The 20,174-nt window shown below is 51.1% G+C and overlaps 1 protein-coding gene across 8 annotated transcripts in view; it reads left to right on the top strand.

Moving 5' to 3' along the window:
- Window positions 1-1,385: 1,385 nt before the first annotated feature.
- CAMK2G (calcium/calmodulin dependent protein kinase II gamma) overlaps window positions 1,386-20,174 on the top strand; it is a 56,262-nt gene continuing 37,473 nt past the window's right edge. For 5 of the 8 annotated variants that reach the window (XM_090278234.1, XM_090278232.1, XM_090278233.1 and 2 more), the window contains exons 1-4: window positions 1,386-1,574; window positions 2,937-3,007; window positions 15,752-15,811; window positions 19,072-19,167. In XM_090278234.1, coding sequence (XP_090134360.1) covers window positions 1,510-1,574; window positions 2,937-3,007; window positions 15,752-15,811; window positions 19,072-19,167 — 292 coding nt within the window. In that variant the 5' untranslated portion in view covers window positions 1,386-1,509. Of the gene's footprint in view, window positions 1,575-2,912; window positions 3,008-15,751; window positions 15,812-19,071; window positions 19,168-20,174 lie in introns of those variants that run through there. The other 3 variants (XM_090278236.1, XM_090278235.1, XM_090278237.1) reach the window with 2 other exon arrangements.

Below are 20,174 nucleotides of genomic sequence, written 5' to 3'. Positions count from 1 at the left end.
AGATAGACTCTTAAGAAGCTACACCATCGTCTCTCGAGACGGACGGCTGCCGACGAGAGGTCTGGGCAGGTCAGGAATTTGCCCAGCCTGTTTCTCCTCTACTGGGACAGTTATGTGCCTGGGTCCTACCACATTGTGGCAGTGGGGACAGAGGAAGGGATGGTAACCACCTCTGCCAGGGCCCAAAGGGGTTCATTTCACAAACATTTACTTAAGGTCTGGGGCTGAGAATAGACACAATGGTGAGCAAAGAAAGCAGAGAACCTGCCCTATTGGAGCCCACAATTTAGTGGGAAGGCAAATATTAAACAAATAATTACAGCTAACACTATTCTAATTAGGTGCCAGCTACTATTCTAAATGCTTTATGTGACTTAGCCCATTTAATACTCACAACCCTGTGAGGTAAATACTACTATTCTTCCCAGTTTTCAGATGATGTAACTAAAATTTGAAAAGATTAAGTGACTTGCTCAACATCACAAGCTGGTCAGTGAGTTGCCCAGAAATCAAAGCCAGGCAGTCTGACCTGAGTTCACTCTTTAGACAACCTTGCTCTACTGCCTGTCATACCCGTAAACATGTCATTACAAAATGTGATGGGTGCCATAAAATGAAAATACAAGGTGTCCTGCAAGAAAATGGGGTGTTTTCTCCTCCTTCCACTTGCTTTTCTAGTCCACACAGCACATAGCCTTTTCTAAACGTTTCCACTTCATCCCTTTCATTACTGGCTTGAGAGAGAACGTCTCTCATCTTTCAGGTTGGCGTGCAAGAAGGCAGAGTTCCACCTGCATTCTTGGCCCTAACCTGGTCTCCCTGAACAAACTGTGCCTGAAGGGTTTTATCTAATAATGGCCCTGATGCTTACACAAGTCTAGACTGTCAGCTTCCCGAGGGAAGGCTGCTGAGAACTGGCTCTGAACAGGCTGGGGTGCCTCCCCAGTGTGCAGTCTGACACGGACTTCTTGACCTTGGCCCTCTTCCACATCGTTGTGAATTGGGCTGGGGGCTTAGGACGCGTTTGTGGGGTCCCGCTATAGAACTCGGTAGTCCAGATCCCTACACAGTCCCAATACATACACACACACACACACACACACACACACACACACACTCGCATGCACATTCTGAGCCTTTGCAGGACCCGGGACGAGACCACGGGTCGCAAACCCCTTAGTTCCCTTCGGGTGGCAGGGTGCTGGGACCCCCTCCTCTCCGCTCCCCTGCGCGCCCCGCCCAACGCGGGCGGCTCCCAAGGAGGGGGCGGGGCCGGCGGCGGGAGGCCCCTCCCCGGAGGCGGTCCGGGGGCCGGACGGGGGGCCGGCGGGGCTGGGGGCGGGGCGGGCGGGCGCGGGGGTGTCACTCCCTCCTTCGCTCTCCCCGGTAAAGTCTCGCGGTGCTGCCGGGCTCAGCCCCGTCTCCTCCTCTTGCTCCCTCGGCCGGGCGGCGGTGACTGTGCACCGACGTCGGCGCGGGCTGCCACCGCCGCGTCCGCCCGCCGCCAGCATGGCCACCACAGCCACCTGCACCCGCTTCACCGACGACTATCAGCTCTTCGAGGAGCTCGGCAAGTACGGCCTCCCGCCGCCCGCCGCCTGCCGCGGCCCCCAACCCTGCCCCCGCCGCTCGGGCGCTATGCGGCTCCTCGCCCCGCCCCCCGGCCCTGCACCGGCCGCTGCAGCGCCCCCTCGGCCCGCCCCACCCCCAGCCTTTCCCGCCCGCCGCCTCCAGGGCCTCCTTGCCCCCCAGCTCCTTGCCCCGCAGCCCCCTCCGCGCCCTGCAGCAGCTGCCCGGGCTGCTGCACCCCGCGCTGCCACGGGGACCGCAATCCCCGGACCGCTTCTGGGCGCCCTCCAGCCCCGCCCCTCCAGCACCCTTCAGACGCCCCTCATCCCGACCCCGCCAGTTCGCCGTTCCCTCCCCACCCTGCTCAGGAGCTCACTCAGCACCCTGTTCCGTGTCCCATGCGCCTGGCACTCAGGACCCTCTCGGCCCTGCAGCTCCAACCCCGCTGCGGTGCCGGGTTGTGGGGGGATATTTGGTGCCCGACCCCGCCCCCGGCTAGTGCTTCCAGGATCCCAGCCCTGCTGCTGGGCTGTGCTGCAGCACCCCCGTCCCCTCCCCCCATCCCTGCAGTGGTCCCGGGAGCCGCGCGCCGCAGCCGCAGCATCCCCCTCCCCTCCGCACTGAGCTGGCCGCTGCAGCAGCCCCGGCCCCCCCCACCCCCGGCGGCGCCGAGCCCGGCCACTGCAGCCCCCGCCCTGCCCGCCCCCCTACATGTTTCCAGAGCTGGAAAGTGCGAGCTCCCATTTGGGAGGGGGGGAGAGCAGAGGAAAATATCATTGGGAAGGGGAGCTGTTGATGTCTGAGACCCCCTACTGGATCCCCTCTTTCCGTGCTGTCAGCTGAGTCGGGATGCAGTGGGATGAAGTGGGCTGAAGAGGCTGTGAGAGATTTGAGCCTCATTTGCCTCACCTTTCCCCCCTTGGTTGAGGGAGATTTATCTCTCCGGATGATACCCTCTTTCAAATCTCGCCTTCCCCTACCTTCACCTGTTCCTGCTGAGAGAAGGGCAGGTCTCTGTTTCCTTCTCTGGTTCTCTTGGCCGGGACCACACGGCTGTCTGTGTGAAGCAGCAGGTGTGTTAAGAATCACCCACCAGCTCCTGATGTACAGCCCACTGACTAGATTTGGGTGTGTGAGTGGGGTCGTCCTCCACACACCTGTTCACTGTCGTGCAGTGGTCACATCCTTCTGCCCTGTGTTGGATAGTGATGGTCACTATGTTGGTGTGTGTGGTTTTGACTGAAGGTTGATAGGAGCATCCCTGTCCTCAGACCTGAAGCATGTCTGTGTTACTTTGCTGTGCTGTGCTTGGTGTCCCAGTTCTTTCCCCCTTCTCCCTCCAGGGGTGCTTTCTCTGTGGTCCGCAGGTGTGTGAAGAAAACCTCTACGCAGGAGTATGCAGCAAAAATCATCAATACCAAGAAGTTGTCTGCCCGGGGTGAGTGTTCCCCAGCTTGGCCTCTTCCTGGGGTGCCTCCAAGGGCTATGGCTTCTTCTAAAGATGCTCTAGGAGTCGAGGGTTGTGCACTTCAGCACTTGGAGAAGAGTTGGGATTTCAGGGTGGGTGGACTTTGAAGCCAAGGAAGGAGTTGCATGGGGAACTGGAAGTACTCATGTAGAAGAGTGAAGAAGGTGTAAGAGATATAGGTAGCCATAGGGAGGAACCGTCCCTGAAGGCTCAAGGAGCTTGGTTTTTAGGGAGTAGGAGGATATTGGGAATGGTGGTAGCATGGAATGGAAGGCTCTTAATTTGGGGCACTTGGAGTTTCTGTTTGGGGCAGTAGTAGCCACCCCAGGCCTGTCCTAGTCCCTGTGCCCCAGTGGTGACTTAGGCTGGAAATGCACTAAGTGAACAACAGTTCTGGCAAATCCAGCCTCCCCTTGCCCACCAGGCGGCGGAACAGACTCCCAAGGGAAGGGAATCTGTAAACATCAGAGAAGGTTGCTACTGGTGAGAGCTTCTGGGAACAAATCCTGCCAGATGAACTTGATTGCTTTTTTGATCAAATTACAAAGTTGGTGGTGCAGCAGCAGATGCAGTCTGTTCTGGGTGGAGGGTGATGCCTCATGGTCTGGAATTCTCAATGGCCTGGCCTGGGTGGGAGCAGCATTGCCTCAGGGTCTGAGGATTCTGTAGCGCCAGGCCTTGGAGCCTGACTTGTGAGATCCTCCTGAGTATCTGAGAGTACCTCAGGCCAGGAGGGTCAAGCCCTGTCTTTCACACCTCGAACCTACACTCCCTGAACCTTGTATTGGGTGCTTGCCAAACTCACCTAATCTGATAGGTATAGGCTCAGCAATGTGTAAAGTGCTCTGTGAACAGGTCGGGTGAGTACAGAGGTATGTGGATGGGTTGGTTCACTGAGGGCTGCGGGGTGCAGCAGAGGGACAAATTTTATGAGATTCAGGGAAGGGAATTAGGGCTGGGCAATAGGATGCCATAAATAACATTAGGAGCCAGAACGGAGGCCTGGGGAAGACGTAGGCTGCACTTAGTAATGAGCCGGGTGTCTCTGGGGTAAGAGATGGAATAGATGCCTCCAAGTATTGGAGAAACTATAAAATTCCACAGAGATGACAGTGGGCTTCTGTCATGTCGACAATTGTTCTGGGACCTATATAGCAGGGTGTCTGCCTCATGGCTAGGAGGGCCTCTCTGCATCCCCATAAGCAGAGTCTGTCTTGCTATTTCCCAGCCTCTGTCTCTCGCTGTTCCTCTACATTGGCCATAAAGTTGACTTATTTGTTTGTTTTCTTTCTCTCTGGGTACCTTGAATTGGAAGCAGTGGTTACCATAGAGATATGTGGGTAGTCAGATACTCTCCTCCCCTGGGGTTTGAGGTGGAGGTTGTAATGCGGTGGGTTGGGTTCTTTGGCAGACATCCTCCGGACAAGGATGCGGGGTGCAGGCAGAGATGGCAGTCTGGGAGTGCTTACCTTCCTGTGTCCACACAGTATAGCCCTGGTGCGTCAGAAATGGGGCTAATGTCTGGTGCCTCCAGTTAAGCGTGCAATGCTTTGCTTTTTCTCAGTCCACCAGTGTCCTCTCACCCAGGGGTGAGGAACAGAAAGATAACTGGGAGTCCAGCTCTGGGGTGTGGGTATAACTGGTGAGGGGACTTTGTAGAGCTGCCTGTCTTGGGCTGTTGTTTTCTACTCCCTCCCTACTCACCTGGATTTCTCTGACCCTTGTGATTATGTCTTTTTCCCATCTACACCTCCTCTCAGCCCTGTCCTGTCTTTCCCAAATGATAATCCTTCTTTCCCTACCCAAACCATGTGAGGTTTGATTTCTGTTTGATTTTCTTTTTCCTCAAGAAGAACATTTTTGTGTAAGATCATATGCTTCAGACAGCAACTCCCCCTCTCTTGAGATGGTTATGCCAAGACTGGGGCTTTGTTGTATGGTTTGTGTGCCAGGTTAGCTTTGGGACAGAGGCCTACTCCTGGCTGATAGGTGCAGAGGCCAACAGAGGGGTCAGGAATGTATAAGTGCCAGTACTGTTTGGAGGTGGGAGAGTGGGAAGGTATTGTCTTAGAGATGGAGGGAGCAAGCCAGGGGCTGTGCTATCAGTGTGAGTGAAGAGGATGTGAGCTCCTGGAGAGGGTTGGGCCAGGGGGCCCACTAGACTGGTGCCCATGGGGTTAGGGAGTGAAGGCCGTGGCTTCCTGCAGCCTCTCAGTTTACGCTGTATATTTTATAAAGGTGCAGCAGCTGGGGCTGGGTTTCACTCGTTGCTGTCTGTCTGTCTAGGGCCCTGCAGGTGTTGGATTTCTGTGTCTGGGAGTGTGGTGGGTCCACCAGGGTCATCCATAAGGGTCTGAAGGGGCTTGCTGTGTTTGCTGAGTCTCCCTGCCTGTTTTCTTTCTTGTTTGCGATTCTCTGTGCTGCGAAATGAAAGGAGAAAAAGAGGGTATTGAGCTGCTCCTCCTTGGGATTCACGGTGAGGTGGCCCAAGAGGCAAGGGGAGAGATCACCTGGTCTTCTGGGGCGTGGGATCTCGATGGAATCCTTCTTTTGCTCTGTCGTTTCTTGTCATGTGGCCTCAGGCCCATGTTGGTGGCTGGGTTGCAAGGTAGGGTGTTCATGTGGCTGTGCACTGAACACTGTCTTTGTCTATGGGCCTGTCTACATAAAGCCACTGAAAGTCACATAACATCACTCCATTTGCTTTGGAATAGCAATTGGTGTGGAACTGGGGCTCTTAAGGGAACCCGTGGTTCCAAGCTGAGCTGTCTGCTAGGCCGAAGGAGGCATTTAAAATAGGTTTGGATGCAGGAGCTAGTGGGCCAGGTGATGGCAATGATAAGTCGTTATTTTAAGATTTAAGAGCACCCCCTCCCAGGAGCCTGAGCCCTTATGTCTTTTTTTATTTTTAAATCTGCATATTCGCTTCTTATATTTATTCATATGCATATAGATTTTCACCTCATGAAGCATAACATTTTATATCTTGCTCTCTTGCTTACATCCCAAACATTTCCCTATATTGCTATGGTTGAAGGGCAAGTGGTCCTTTCTTATATGTAGTTTAGGATTTATTCTTGGAACAATTAGCATCATAAGAAACCTCTGTATTTGGACCATTTATCTTCATTCCAATTGCTTTTACTCTGATGGATATTTGGCCTTCCTAAGCGATGCTACCAGAAACAATATTATGAAATCTGTTACAGCACTTGCTATATTTATTTATTTACTCTGTACACCCTATGTGAAGAAATTTCTATTGAAGCTGAGTGTAAGCAAAGGCTTTCCTCTTCCTGAGGACCTGGGAGGTAAGGGTAGGGACTATATCTGTTCCTTTACTTAGTTTGGGCAGGACCTTGCAAAGTGCTCGATAACACACAGAGCACCTACACATTGAATGAATAGGTTAAGGGGACCCATCACGGTTGCTTTGTGGCTTTGGTTCTCAGGAACCTCGGAGCCAAGTTGCTGGAACCTTTATACCCTGGTACTGGCTTGGGTTCCCCCTTTCTGTTCCATGGAGCCAGCCTGTAGGCCTAACACCGCTGTTAGAGAGGACAGGTGAGATTAAAGACTTGTGCTTGGGGCGTAATGCAGGTGGGAGATGTTGGAAGACAATGTGGCTTGATTCCCTGTCAAAATGGCCTTTTAGGGCAATTTTGGAACTTCTCTAAGCAGTGATTTTCAATTTTAGTGTGCATAAGGATCACCTCAAGCACTGGTTAAAAATGAAGATTCCTGGGCTCTACCCACAGAGATTCTGCTTCTGGGGGTTCCAGAGTGCATGCAGGTGGTCTCTGAGCCACACTTTAAGAAATGCCATCTGAACTCAGCAGCAGCAGTGCAACCTGCTCTTGCCATGCTTCCTGAGATTTATCAGACACACCTTAATCCAGCCTTATTCAGGTGGCATCTGCCAGGGTGTGGCCACGTGTGTACATGGGCTGTTCTGTGATTTGGGGCCTCCTTCTGAGCTCCCAGGTTGGGGTGTCAGTCTGTGGTCAAGGCTATGGCAAGCTGAGTGGCTGGGTTGTGGTATGTTGGCCACCAGAAGGGCAAAGGCTGTCTCTTTCTGGGTCCAGCTGGCCCTGGGGACTGAAATAGGATCCCCTGGGTGGTGCCAGCTGAGAGTCCCCACCCCCTTAGTGTTGGCCTGAGTAGCCCCCATGACATTTGTGTCCCCTGTGGTATCTCCAAGTGAGACTTTACCGTTAAGGATCTGGGTGAAGTGAGAGGAGGGTAAAGCAGCCATGAGGAAGGGGGAGAAGGAAGAGAAATCTATACAGCACTGGAACCTGGGACTCTGGCACTTGAGGAATCATTAAAGGAGGTTGTATGCAAAACCATGTTTTTCTCTTAAGGATAAAACAGGCCATTTTTTTGTTGACAGAGAAATGGACATCTTGTATTTAAGTGCCTGAGCTCCTTGACCTTCCTCCCAAGTGGATGGGGAAGCAGCCTGGAGGTCCTTGCCTGTGCCAAGGCATATATGCTGGGCCAGTTTCATACAGTCATGCTGTGAGCTTTGCGACTTAGCTCGTAGAACACTGGCCTGTCACCCTGTCCTCTCATCCACCTTCCCAAAGGGTGACTTCGGGCGCTGCCATTGTGGGGTCCCATCCCATAGGAGAGGTCCCTGCTTTCTTCCAACTGCTTGCTCTGGTCCTTTGTCAGAAGCTGTGCTCTAAGCTTCAAGGCTGTGCTGAAACCCTAGAGGTGAGTGGCTGACCCCATTCTCTCCCAAGGCTGGAGAGAGGGACGGAGAGGAGTGGGTGTGACCGGTTCCTGCCCCTTCTCCTTGCTTGCTGCTCTCTGGACAGCCTTGGCAGGCAACAGGGGCCTGATCGCATGGGTGCCAAAAGGGTGGTGACAGGAAGAGATGGGCACTTCGCACCTCCTGAGTGCCTCTCAGTGGAGGCCCTTTGTCATCTTCCCAGGGCCAGACAGCTCTGCTCTGGGGCCAGTGGAGAAATCAAGGCACAAAAGTTTTGTTTGTTTTGAGCCATGGATAGGCCAATGATTTTGCCAGTGTTCAGACCCCAGCATCCTCAAGCAATATGGTCTACTTACCCGTTGGTGCCTCCCCTTAAAACACAGATTCTGGGTGTTTTGTTCCTGTGATGAATATTGATATATCACTTTCACACCTCTCCATCAAGGCCCAGTCTAAGACCCGTGGGGCAAATTTCTCCTTTCTGCTGGATGAGGCCTTGCTTTTACCTGTACTCACCTCTCTAGGTACAGACCTCTCTATGGTGGGGAGATTTCCAGCCACTTCCCCTAGTACCATCTCTACTTCCTGTGCCCCAGCAGCTTCCCATCTGCTCCCCTCTTTTCTCCTCCCTTTCTCCCTGCCATCCCCCCCCCCCCCCTTGCTGCTGCCCTGGGAGGAGCTATTTTTAGGGGCTGCTTCCTGGGATGTTTTACTTGGGGCTGGTTACCATGAAGGAAATGTCACCAAAACAGTGGGCAAAGACTGCAGGCACCCAGAGCCTTGCTGGGGGCATGGAGAACTCAGCGGCCAGCCCTGTTCTGACCCTTCAGAGTGTCCAGAGACAGAACCTTGCCTTCTTGGGGCTTGCTAGTGACCCCATGGGGATTTTCTCCTTCCAAGCTGGTTTGGGAGACTTTTGCTATGGGGCACTTCTTGGCACTTCTTTCCTTTGCCTCCTTCGTTAAAGCTTCTCTTGACTTAAGCTCCAAAGACTGAAGTGGGCCTCAAGTCTTTGTGTTGCTTGCTTAAACCTGCTCGAATTTGGACTGAAGAGAAGGGGAGAATGCCAATTTAAAGGACAGAGCCTTGGTATTCACGTGCCCATGTCAGGCCCTGTCCTGCTCTATTCACAGCCCTCAGCCAGTTCCCGGGTGTGTGGGTGTGAAGGAAATAGAAGCCATGCCCCTTCTTACATGGTGGACAGACTTTGCTTTTAATGGGAGACTCTGCACCTTTATAGTGAGATTCAAAGAGGAAGAGTTGTGGCATAGCAGTGTCAGGGTGAGGTCAATGGGATCGTGGTTTGAGATTCCCAGTGGTCAGTGCCCAAGGACAGGGGCTGTTTATAAGTAGCTGGAGAACATGGATTACGGCACCAAATCCCTACAGTGCCTCGGAATGATGCTTCAGGGGCCAGTTGGGGCCTCTGCTGCTTAGGAAGGATGGGAGACACTTGGGAGGGCAGCAAGAGGAGGCACCCCACATTGAGCATCTGAAATGAATGGAGCTGTAGATTGCTTCTCACAGTGTTAGGGCCACAGGCACAGACCTTTGAAACACCCTTTGAAAAGTCAAGGGTGTCACCAAGATTGGATTGAGGAGGGTCCTCATAGCCAGAGTTAGGGCTCTGCATCCTTTCCCACTTAGAGAAGATTGTATGTTAGGTGGCAGCAGAATCTTATTTGAAGCTAGTGCTGGCATTCGTGGTTTTAGAGAAATGTCACTAAATCAGCGGGCACATCCCTCTGAGGCTGTGGAAAATTAGGGACCAGTCCTCCCTGGCCCCTGGCCCCTGGCCCCTGTGGGGTTAGGAAAATGAGTTTGGAGTAGGCTTCTCTCCTGGGGTCCTTGAGGGAGAGAACCCTAGGGCTCTGCACTCCCGTTGGCTGTGTGCTGTTTCCTCATTGTCTGCTTTCTCTTTTCTCCCTCCCTCTGGTCACTCCTTGCTGCCCTTCCTGTGAAGGGTACCTGTCCTTTGTGGAGCCCTGGACCAAGTAGAAGCATTTGGGCGGAGGCAGGAGAGGCAAGGCCTCTAAGGACCCTTTTGTTTCAGGGCCTGGCTCTGCCCTGGGTGGGCTGCTGGGGAGGGCCCGAAGCTGGTGCCTGGTAACAGCTGCTTCTGCTTTCTGCTCCTGTTGCCATCTCTGCTCTCGAGGGGGAAAATCTTGCAGAGGCCTGTGGTTGGACCTGGGCTGAAGGCCGGCAGGGGTGGGTCTCTCCATGGCAGTAGCACAGAGGCAGGCAGGAAGCGGCCCTGTGCAAAAGCGGGAAGTGGCTGTTGTCAAACAGGAAGGGGGGGGCTGGGCTGGGGGGGCGGGGACAAGCCTGGTGGAAAGGTGGGTGGGAAGAAGGTCAGCCTTGGCAGGTCTAAACTGTTCCCTAGGAACAGTGAGCTCAGTGGGCACTGGAAGGAGGTATATATCAAGGAAGAAGGCCACTTTTGTGACAAGAGCAGCTGGTGTCTTATCACCTCGGATTGTGGAGCAGGGCCTGGACCTACCACTGTGGACCAAGACAGTTCAGTGGCCTCGTTGCTTTTGGGGTTGGGGATGCCATGTTTAGTTAGGGCCATCCTTGCAGATGGGAAAGATGCTCTATCAACCATACTTGTTCCTGAGTCCTGCTGCTGCTGGGGTGGAGCCCTGCTTTTTCGCAGACATGGACCCGGCTTGGAGGGGACACAGGACAGAACATATGTGGAAAAGCGACAGGAGACAACAGCTGGGGAGGCTGGAGTGCTGGCCGATTGTGTGTGATGGAAGGAGGCATGGATGAGTGTGGTCGGCAGAAGCCGCATGGCTCATCGAGCAGAGCTGGAAGGCAGGGCGCAACAGCCAGCGAGGCTGAGACCGAGGAAGAGGAGGGGTCCTGCAGGCAGTGGCACTTCCTGGGCTTTACTCTCTGAAGAGCCCCTGTTTCTGACCTTACCTGCAGGCTGTAGACAGGAGGAGCAGAGGAACATCCCCACCCCCAGGAAGGCTGATGGAGCCCGGTCAGAGGGCTGTTGGTGTGTTGTGTACCCTGTGGCTGCCCAGGCTAAGGGAGAGTCAGTCCAATTCTCAGTGGCTCTGGAAATAGCCACGGCCACAAAGCCTGGTCTGGGAGGCCTTGTCCCTCTTATCCCTGGGCCCTTGGAAAGGAGGCTCTCCCTGTGTGCCAGGCACTGTACTGAGCACTTACCCAGTTACCTCAGTTAATTCATAGGTATTGCTGCCTCCATTTTAGAAGTGAGGACACTTTCCCAAAATAATGTGCCTGGCTTACTGTCTCACCTCCTCTGGGTCCTAATCAAACATCACCTCCTTGCTGAGGTTTTCCCCGATCACCTTCCCTGCTTTATTTTTCTGCATAGCACTTGCCACCACATCTACCATGCCATCTCATTCTTACTGTCTGTCTCTCCCCCCAGCTCAGCCTGACTAGAATATCAGCTCCATGAGGGCAGGGATTTTTGTCTGTTCTGTTTGCTGCTGTCTCCCAACTCTAGAACAGTGCCTGTCACCAGCAGGCCTCAGTAAATATTTCTCGAATGAATGAATGAGGCTCAGATAGGTTTAATAATTCACCCAACATGGCAGCATTGGGACTCAGTCCAGTGCTGTTCGACTCCAAAGCTGATGTGTTCATGGTGGGACTCTATGACGAAGGTTCAGAGCAAGGACTAAGGCACGGCCTAGGGTTTAGAGAAGAAACAAGCTTCGCCCAGAACGTGGAGCTTGTCTCCTTGGAGTTAGGGTCATACTAAGTGACTAACATAGACCCTCTGGACTTTGGGCAACTCCTTCGAGGAGCTGGGAGCATGAATCTGTGTCTCCTCTTCCCATTCTGAGTCACTGATAAAGCCAGAGCAGCCTTATTTTTAGTGCTGTTGCTGCTGTGGAACTGTAACCATTACCCAGTAAGAGACATAAGGGAGGAGATAAACATTAATCTTCTGGGCCTTCCCCTTAGCTGCCACCTCCGCATAGTAAGATGCTGTTCTGCACCTGCCCAGGCAGCCAAGCCCAAGGGTTGGGGGTTGCAGGTTGGTGAGGTGAGTGGTCAGAAAGAGGGCTAGTGGGTCTGGCCAGCTTGGTACCTCCAGCCCCCAAGTACCAGGGCCAAAAGAAGGTGGGTTAGCTTTGACATTCTGCTGGTGAGACCTTGAAGAAGTGAGCGCCCCCTGCACCAGGCAGGGCTCTCGCTGCTTTCTTGACTACCTCACCTTCTGAAGGTCCCTAGGACTGAGGGATCTGAGCAGTGTGGGAGTGTGGGATTACCTGGGGTTCTCCTGGCCACACCCTGATCAGTGGTCATGCCGAACCCGAGGATGGAAAGGAAGGCCTGACCCAGATCTTTGGGCAGCTGGAACGGATTAGCTGGGCAGCAGGAACTAATCTCTGCCTGTCCCTACCTCCTTCTTCCACAAAGCAGAGCTGTCGTTAGAGAGAAAGTTAGCGCAAAGCTGGGGGTGGTTGGTGAAAGAATACGAATTCCTTCTAGTCTGTAATCCCTACTGTAGCTCAGACTACATTATCTCAGGCCTGAGTTTGAATCCCAGTTCTATCCCTTTCCTGCTCTAGGACCTCAGGCAAGTTATTTAATGTCTCTGGGCTTCAGTTTCATCATCTGTGAAGTAGGGACAATCATAGCACCTACCCAGCAGGAGTGTTGTGAAAGTTGTGGAAGGCTTTACAGAGGCTCTTTGCTGTTTGGGTAGAGGTGAGAAGGGCAGAAGCCCCTATTCAGGGAGGCAGGAATTTCTTGGCAGGTGTGGATGTAAAGGCATCTGCCTGGGCCTAGAGATGTTGGGGTGAACTGGCCTGTGACACTCCCGCTCCCCAAAGCCTGGGGTCTTTACTTGATGCTCTTACTTTTCTTTATCTTATTGTCATAGTACAGTGTTGGAGAAAGAGGGTTCTAGGTTCAGACCACATGCATCCACTGCCTCTGTGACCTTGGGCAGTTACTTTAACTGTTTAAGTCTCAGTTTCCTCATTTGTAATGTAATGGAGCCAATCAGACCCCCTACCCCTACTTTACAGGATTTCTGTGAGGATGAAATAGGATAATCCATACTGCTGCCTGGCATATAGTAAATGCTTAGTAAATAATAGTTATTACTACTTTTTTTTTTAAGTATATTTTATTGATTATGGTTGTTACAGTAGTTCCAACTTTTTCCCCCTTTGCTCCCCTCCACCCAGTACCTGCCTTTCCTGCAGCAATCCCACCCACCTTAGTTCATGTCCGTGGGTCGTGCATATAGGCTCTTTGGCTTCACACTTTCCTATATTATTATTAACTTCCCCCTGTCTATTCTGTACAAACCGATTATGCTTCTTAGTCCCTGCACCATTTCCCCATTTCTCCCCTTCCCCCTCCCAGCTGATAACCCTCCAAATGATCCCCATACCTATGATTCTGTTCCTATTCTGGTTTGCTTACTTGGATTTTGTTTTTATTTTTCAGATTCAGTTGTTGATACTTGTGAGTTTGTTGTCATTTTAGTGTTCATAGTTTTGATCTTCTTTTTCTTAAGTAAGTCCCTTTGACATTTCATATAATAATGGCTTGGTGATGATGAACTTCTTTAGCTTCACCTTGTCTGGGTAGCACTTCATCTGCCCTGCCATTCCAAATGATAGCTTTGCTGGGTAGAGTAATCTTAGTTGTGGGTTGCTTTTCATCACATTAAATACTGCTTGCCAGTCCCTTCCTGCCTGCAAAATGTCCTCTGAGAAATCAGCTGATAGTCCTGTAGGCACCCCCCTGTAGGCTACTCTCCGCCTCTCTCTTTATCTTTCACCTCTAGCATCTCAATTATGATGCGTCCTGGTGTGGTCCTGTCTGGGTCCAGCTTGCCCGGGACACTCTGTGCTTCCCGGACCTGTATGTCCTTCTCCTTCGCAAAATTTGGGGAGTTTTCCTCGTTTTTTTCAATTCTTGCTTTCTCATTCTGTGCTGGTTGACTGTTTTCTTCCTTATGTTCCAAATCATTGACTTGAACCCCAGTTTCCTTCCCTTCACCATTGGTTTTGTGTGGATTTTCCTTCGTTTCACTTAGTATAGCCTTCACTTCTTCTCTTATACGTTTGCTGTACTCAAGCATATCTGTCAAGCCTATGAGCATCTTTATCACCAGTGTTTTGAACTCTGTGTTATCTCCTCATCTGTTAGGTTAGCTATCTCCTTGTCGCTTAGCTCTCCCACTGGAACCTTGATCCGTTTCCCCTTTTGGGCCATATTTCTCTGTCTCCTCATTCTGACAGGCTTCTGTGTTTGTTTGCCTCCACGTCCCAGGTAGAGCTGTCGCTCCTGTTACGTTGTAAGGGGCAGAGCCTTAGGGATTCCTCAGTACGGGGCGACCTGTTTCACCACGTTGTGGTGCTGTGTATGGGGGTGGGGTCCGAGAGTGAACAATGCGGCCTGCCCAGCACTCGCCCCTTTTCCAGGCACCTCTCTCACTTCCACACCAGACTGGCGCCCCTATAGCTGCTGCCTTGGCTGTCGTTCCCAAAGTGGGTGGGTCTGCAGATGCTCTAGGACCATGGGGGCCCTTTAAACAAGCATACTCTGTTGAGACTGGCAGTTTCTGCCTCCACCCCAACTCCCACTGGTCTGCACAGTCAGAAGCAATGAGGCTTGATTTCCCCTGGTGCTCATACCGTGGGCTGCGAGGTCCGGTGAGTAGCTGGGAACGCTCCCCAGGTGTCCCTCCTGACTTTTTAAAACGTGTAACTTCAGTTTCTGCCGGCCTGATGCTGCCGCTGTTGCTGCTGCCACCACCACACCGTGTCCTCTCCGCCCCTCCTACCTGTCTGGATGAGTATTTCTTCTTTATATCTTTGTTTGCTGGACTTCCATGCAGTTTGATTTTCTGGAACTTCTGGTTGTTACTAGTTTTGAGGTAGTTGTATTCCTTCTTAGTTGTGGAGGGAGACACAGCATGTCTGTCTCTGCCTCCATCTTGGCCGAAAGTCATTTTCTACTTTTTGTTGATGTAATTGATAAACTCTTATTAAGACCCTGTTATGGAAGGAACTCTAGAAAGCACAACTCAGAAAGGCCCCACACTTTGCAGAGTTTGTGATAGAAAGATTACTGATATAATGTATGATGTGAGAATTATAAGAGATTCAGTGGGAGATGGGGTGGCTTATCATTGGGGGAGGGGGAAGTGATGTCTACTATGAGGAGCAGGGACAACTTCATGAAGGAGGTAGCTTTGGGGAGGATTCCAGCAAGTAGAGCTGGTGAAGTAGAGAGCAGCAGTATTCCTCTCTTTCCACTGCCTGGAGCTCTATCTTCCTGTGGAAGGAATTGACCAGTGCAGCTTGCTTGGATGTGGGGACTCTTGCACTCTGGTCATTTCACCAAAGTAGAGTAACCCCAGAGGCTGAGTGCCCCAGCAGTGAGTGGCCAAGAGGATCCTAGGGGAGAAGCAGTTTTATGTCAAATGGGCAGCATAGTACTAATAACCTCATCAGAGTTGTTATGAAGATAAATTAAAAGATGTATCTGCCTGGTGTGGAAGTAAGCTCTCAATAAATGTTACCTATTATTATTTTTTCAAATCATCATCTTTATTGTCAGCGCCATTATGTTTTAGGGTTGCTCTGTAGACTCAGGTAGAGAATATATGCAAAACTCCTAGCACAGTGCCTGGTCATATAGCAAGTGCTCAATAAAACTTAGCTCTTATTAGTATTTCTAGTAAGAAAGAGATTTTGGACACCCTGGCCCAATGAAATCCCTGCAATAGTGGAAAGAGTACCAGAATTTAGTTAAAGACCTGGATTCACATGCCAGTTGGGGGTGCTTTCCTAAGGCATTTTCTCATCTGGAAAGAGTAGTAATAATACCTATCCCTAGGATTGCTGTGACTTGCTACATAAATTCAGCAAATTGTAAAAAGTGCATAATTGGCGCCTAAGAATTGAAGGAGTATGAGTAGCCAGGTGGCAGTAAATAGAAAGGATGGTTGATGGCTTTTGGTCTCTCTCTTCTGCTTTTAGATCACCAGAAACTAGAACGTGAGGCCCGGATATGCCGACTTTTGAAACATCCCAACATTGGTAAGTGCACTTGTATGGAGTATTTCTCGGGCTTTTTGTAGCAGGGGTTGGAGAACAGAGATCCACTGCTTTTGTATATGGAACTACTTCTGTCCCTGGGCCTTTGCTCCTGGTGTCTTGTTTTTCCCGAGCAGGGAAGCAGCCGTGTCTTGCTCAGAATTCTGGGACATTCTGGTTTTGAGATCTAGGTGTCTTCATGCCTATAGTGCCATCTCAGGGCTGGGATGTGAAGTATTGGAACAGGTTTCAGATACCCTTCCTTCCCTTCTCCTTCTGTCTTTGGGCTGAGGTCTAGGGTCCTCAGTGTGTGTGGTTCTGGGCTAGTAGCCTGCCAGCATCCCTCCCCAGGGGCTCTTCATGACCATCATAAGAGGGTCTGGATTTTGTTTCTGGACTTGAAAGAGTTTTGTTCCCGTTGCAGTGTCGTGCACACTCTGGGGGTTTCCATGGTGCTTCTGTTTGTATTCCCCAGAGCTAGGAAAGCAAGCTGCCCACCCGCCTGGCTTCTCTGGAGAAGGGATGGCAAGAGCCACTCGGATGGGGAAGGAGGAAAAATGAAGAGGATTTCTCTCTGCTCCCACCCTGACTCAGGGGACAAGAGCACATTGTTGGTTGTTCTAAAGCCTGAGGAGGTTTGCCTGCCACAACCCACTCTGGCTCAGTTTTACATTGTTCAGCTGAAACAGTCTCTGCCAAAAGCGTTGGCCCTGATTTGGTGCTTCTCGCAGAGAGGATAGAAACTGCACTGGCTGCAGTGTCTGAGCAGAAACCCCAGTCTTGACTTGAGGCAGAGCAGGGAGCATCTCCTAGGTTCTCCCTAAAAACCCTGGGACATCACAAAAAAAACAACATGTATTCCATGCTCCTTGGCAGGACCTAAATGTCAGGGCTTCCTCAGTGCCCCGGAGGCCACCCGCTCTCCTCTGCGGGCAGCCAGGGCTGCGAGGCAGCTTGCTAAAGCTTGATGCTTCCTCCAGAGCTACCCTGCCCAGATCTTGGGCTAGAATACTTCACATGAGCTATTTATGTAGGAGAGCTGAGGTCGTACTCTAGCCCATGGGGAGAGGAGCACCTCTGAGGTAACCAGAACCCCAACCATGCAGGGCTTTATAGATCACAATCAGCAGCTTGGGTTACACCCGAAGCAGATTGGGAGAGCCAGTGCTCAAGTGCTCAGCTCTGCCTGGTGCAGTGTGTTCCACAGAGCCAACAGCTCTCAGCCGGCAGGTCCTGAGCTTGGAACTACTGGGGCTCCCAGGTGATCTTTTGAACTTAGATTCCTACCTGAAAACAGCATCGTGGGGACCAGCAGAGGAGAGACACAATCTAGAACTGCAGTCACAAATTCAGGTGTATTTAGTTTGGCTGGTTGAGTGGTCTAAAAATACTTTCATCATTTGCCAGTCAGTATTTAAAAATGAGATTTTACACTTTGAAAAAATATTCTATTTCCCAGTCTTTCAAATCAGAAGGCTTGGTTCTCCTGAGCCCACTTCCGTGCATGGCCGGAATCAGCTGGGGCTGGGCAGTGGAGGCCCCTCAGTCCACTGGCCACCGTCCTTACCACTCCCTGTTATGTCACGTTTGCACCGCCTGTGTGGTGCCTGTAGGCTTTGTGAGCTTGTGACCTCTGACCTAGAAGTTCTAGACCAGGAAGAAAAAACATGTGGGTAATTAAAGCCATCCACAAGCACAGAATCATTCTGGTGTTATAGTTCCCAATCTCAGGGTCTGAGGTCAGCAACTTTCTTTCCTTTTGCTCCTTGTGACCAATTCACAGAACAGCAATGAATTATCCTCATGGAGGAAGGAGAATGAGGGGTGGGGGAGGTGAGGCAGGAGGCAGAACCAGGTCTGCGTCGCCTGCAATACTGGCGTGGCTGACCACAGAGTGGTCGGGGAAGGAGAAAGACAACTGAGAAGCAACCAGAGAGAACAAAAAATGGATTCTAGCTGAAAAACAAAGTTCTAACCTTTAAAAAGTTTTATTTCTAGAAATTAAATACATACTTTTTGACCTTTTAGCCTTTACTTGGTTTGGTGGCCCTTTCTTTGTACCACCTGCCCCCAACTTAGGATTAAGGCAGACGGAGAGACCATCCCCCCTAGCCATCTGCTCTGTTAGGGAGACTGCAAGACCCAGGCAAGGCCAGGCAAGTCATACTTATTTGTCAGCATCTGATTGCATGGAACTGTGCTTCCATTTCATGACTGCTCCCAGATCTTAGGGGATGTTGGTCTGAGGCCCTTTTCTGGGATCAAGGACAGGGAGAGGATAGGGTGAGCCAGGACGGTACCCTGGGAGAGTTGACCAGGCTGTCTGGCTTCCGCTGGGAACAAGGGCTCCAGGAGCTGTGGCAGAGCTGTGGGTCCAGGAGGCCGGGGTTACCATGGATCCTGACCTGGCTTGTGGCAGGAGAGGAGGCATTTTGTCCCCCTAATCCACTATTCCTCTCGTCTCCCCACTGCTCCATCCTTTAGAGCTGTGGTCCTTTTGGCTCCAGCCTCTTTAACTCCATCCCACAGGGATACCAGTGGATCAGCCAAGAGCGGTGCAGAGTTGAGGAAGCTGAGAGCAAAGAGCTTATGGTCAAACTGGTTGCTGTCAGATTCAGAAGGGAATTGGATGCAAGGAGCCAAGCACCCTCAGCTTTATTCCCTAGTAGATATTCTATCTCAGGAGTAAAAAAGCCTGTTGGAAGAATGGACCCTAATGAATACTGTGGAATCTGGGTGATGATGATGCATCAGTAGGTTCATCGATTTTAACAGTTGTACCACTCTGGTGGGGGATGTGGTTAGTGGGGGAAGCTGTGCATATGTGGGGACAGAGGGTATGTGGGAGCTCTGTGTACTGTCTGCTCTGTTTTGCTGTGAACCCAAGTGCTCTAAAAAATAAAGTCTATTAATTTTTTTTTTTATTTGAAAAGCCTATTGGTTATGAGGTGTACTGCAGAACCTAAAACAGCCCTAGGAGAGTGACCAGAGGTGGGGAGTTAAGAGCAGGAGACAGCGGGAGTGCTAATCGTCTAAAGTTTGAACGGACTTTCTTCCGCCTATGATCTGCTTACTCCCTGCTCTAAACTCCTCTGATGAATAGACTCTGTCTTCCTTCATCATGCTGAGCTGCCCCAGTAGTCTCAATCATAGTCTAGCCTTGTGGTTTAGAGCAGCACTTCTCAAAGTTTTATGTGCTCCTGGATCACCTAGGGATCATGTTAAAATTCAAGTCTGATTCAGTTGCTTCCTTGCATTTCCAGGTGATGTTCATGATACTGGTCTGTGGACCACATATGTGGAGAAGCAACGGTCTGTGGCTTTGGTGTCAAATCCAAGTTTGAGTTGGGGATTTGCTGGTTAGTAGCTGTGACTTTCGGCACTTTTTTTTGCCACATGTGCCTCTTTATGGAGTTGTGGTGAGAGGGTTCAGCGAGAGAAAGAGGCCTAGGAAATAAAGGGAAATGAAAACAGATTCCAACTGCCAGAAATGATCTCTCCTAGACCCCTATCCCCAACTCAGTTCACGAGCTATTCAAACCAGGCTGCCTTTCAACCCAGGACCCGTTCAGCTACCAGTAAGTGTAGCAAATAGTTGAAAAGTAAAAGAAGGAAATGTTGGATCATAACTGAACAGCTCCTGAGTCCCCTACCCACCACTCTGGGGGGAGGGCAGGGGGAGGCATCCTCAGTCCCACACCAGCCTCTGGGCACAGGGCCTCCTTCCTACTGTGCTTTTGCTGCAGACGTTAACAGTGACACTTTTTTAGTGTTTTTTGAGCACGGTTTGTTAGTTAAAATATGGCATATTAGTGAGTGGTTTTAAAGAATTGCAAATAGCCACAGTGTTTGGGTTGTGCTTTTGTCAATCCTTGAAGGTATGAAACATCAAGTAAAAGTATTTGGGTGTTTTCTGTCCCGTTCTTCCTTGTACATATTATAAAGAACAATAATTAGGTTTATTACTATAATGTATTGTACTAAACACTTTATACTCCTTTCCCCAGGTCTTCCTGTCTGTAGACTTGGTCTGATTTTCCTTGGCCTTCATGCCCTCTCATTACTGTGGAATGGGCTGGGGGTCCGATTATTCTATTGCATGTATCCATAGCGTCCCTTACTTCTACCTCACAGCTCTCAGCACGGTAGCGCTTAATTACATGGTTGTGTAGGTGCTGGTTTAAAGCCTGTCTTCTCCATTCACCTGGAAGCTCTGCGGCAGCAGGGCTGGGTATCTTGCCTTCACAGCCGAATCCATGACATGTACAGCCACGCCTGCTTCATAGAGGGTGCTGAATGGACGTTGATGAGTGAATCAGAATGGCCAGGGCTAGTGGGGGCAGGTTGGAGCTCCTTTGCCTAAGAG

The sequence above is a fragment of the Furipterus horrens genome, unplaced genomic scaffold (assembly GCF_987537825.1).
Source record: "Furipterus horrens unplaced genomic scaffold, mFurHor1.1.pri manual_scaffold_5, whole genome shotgun sequence".
Lineage (NCBI taxonomy): Eukaryota > Metazoa > Chordata > Mammalia > Chiroptera > Furipteridae > Furipterus > Furipterus horrens.
The sequence above is the reverse complement of the archived record's forward strand: the minus strand, read 5'-3'. Positions and strand labels throughout refer to the sequence as shown.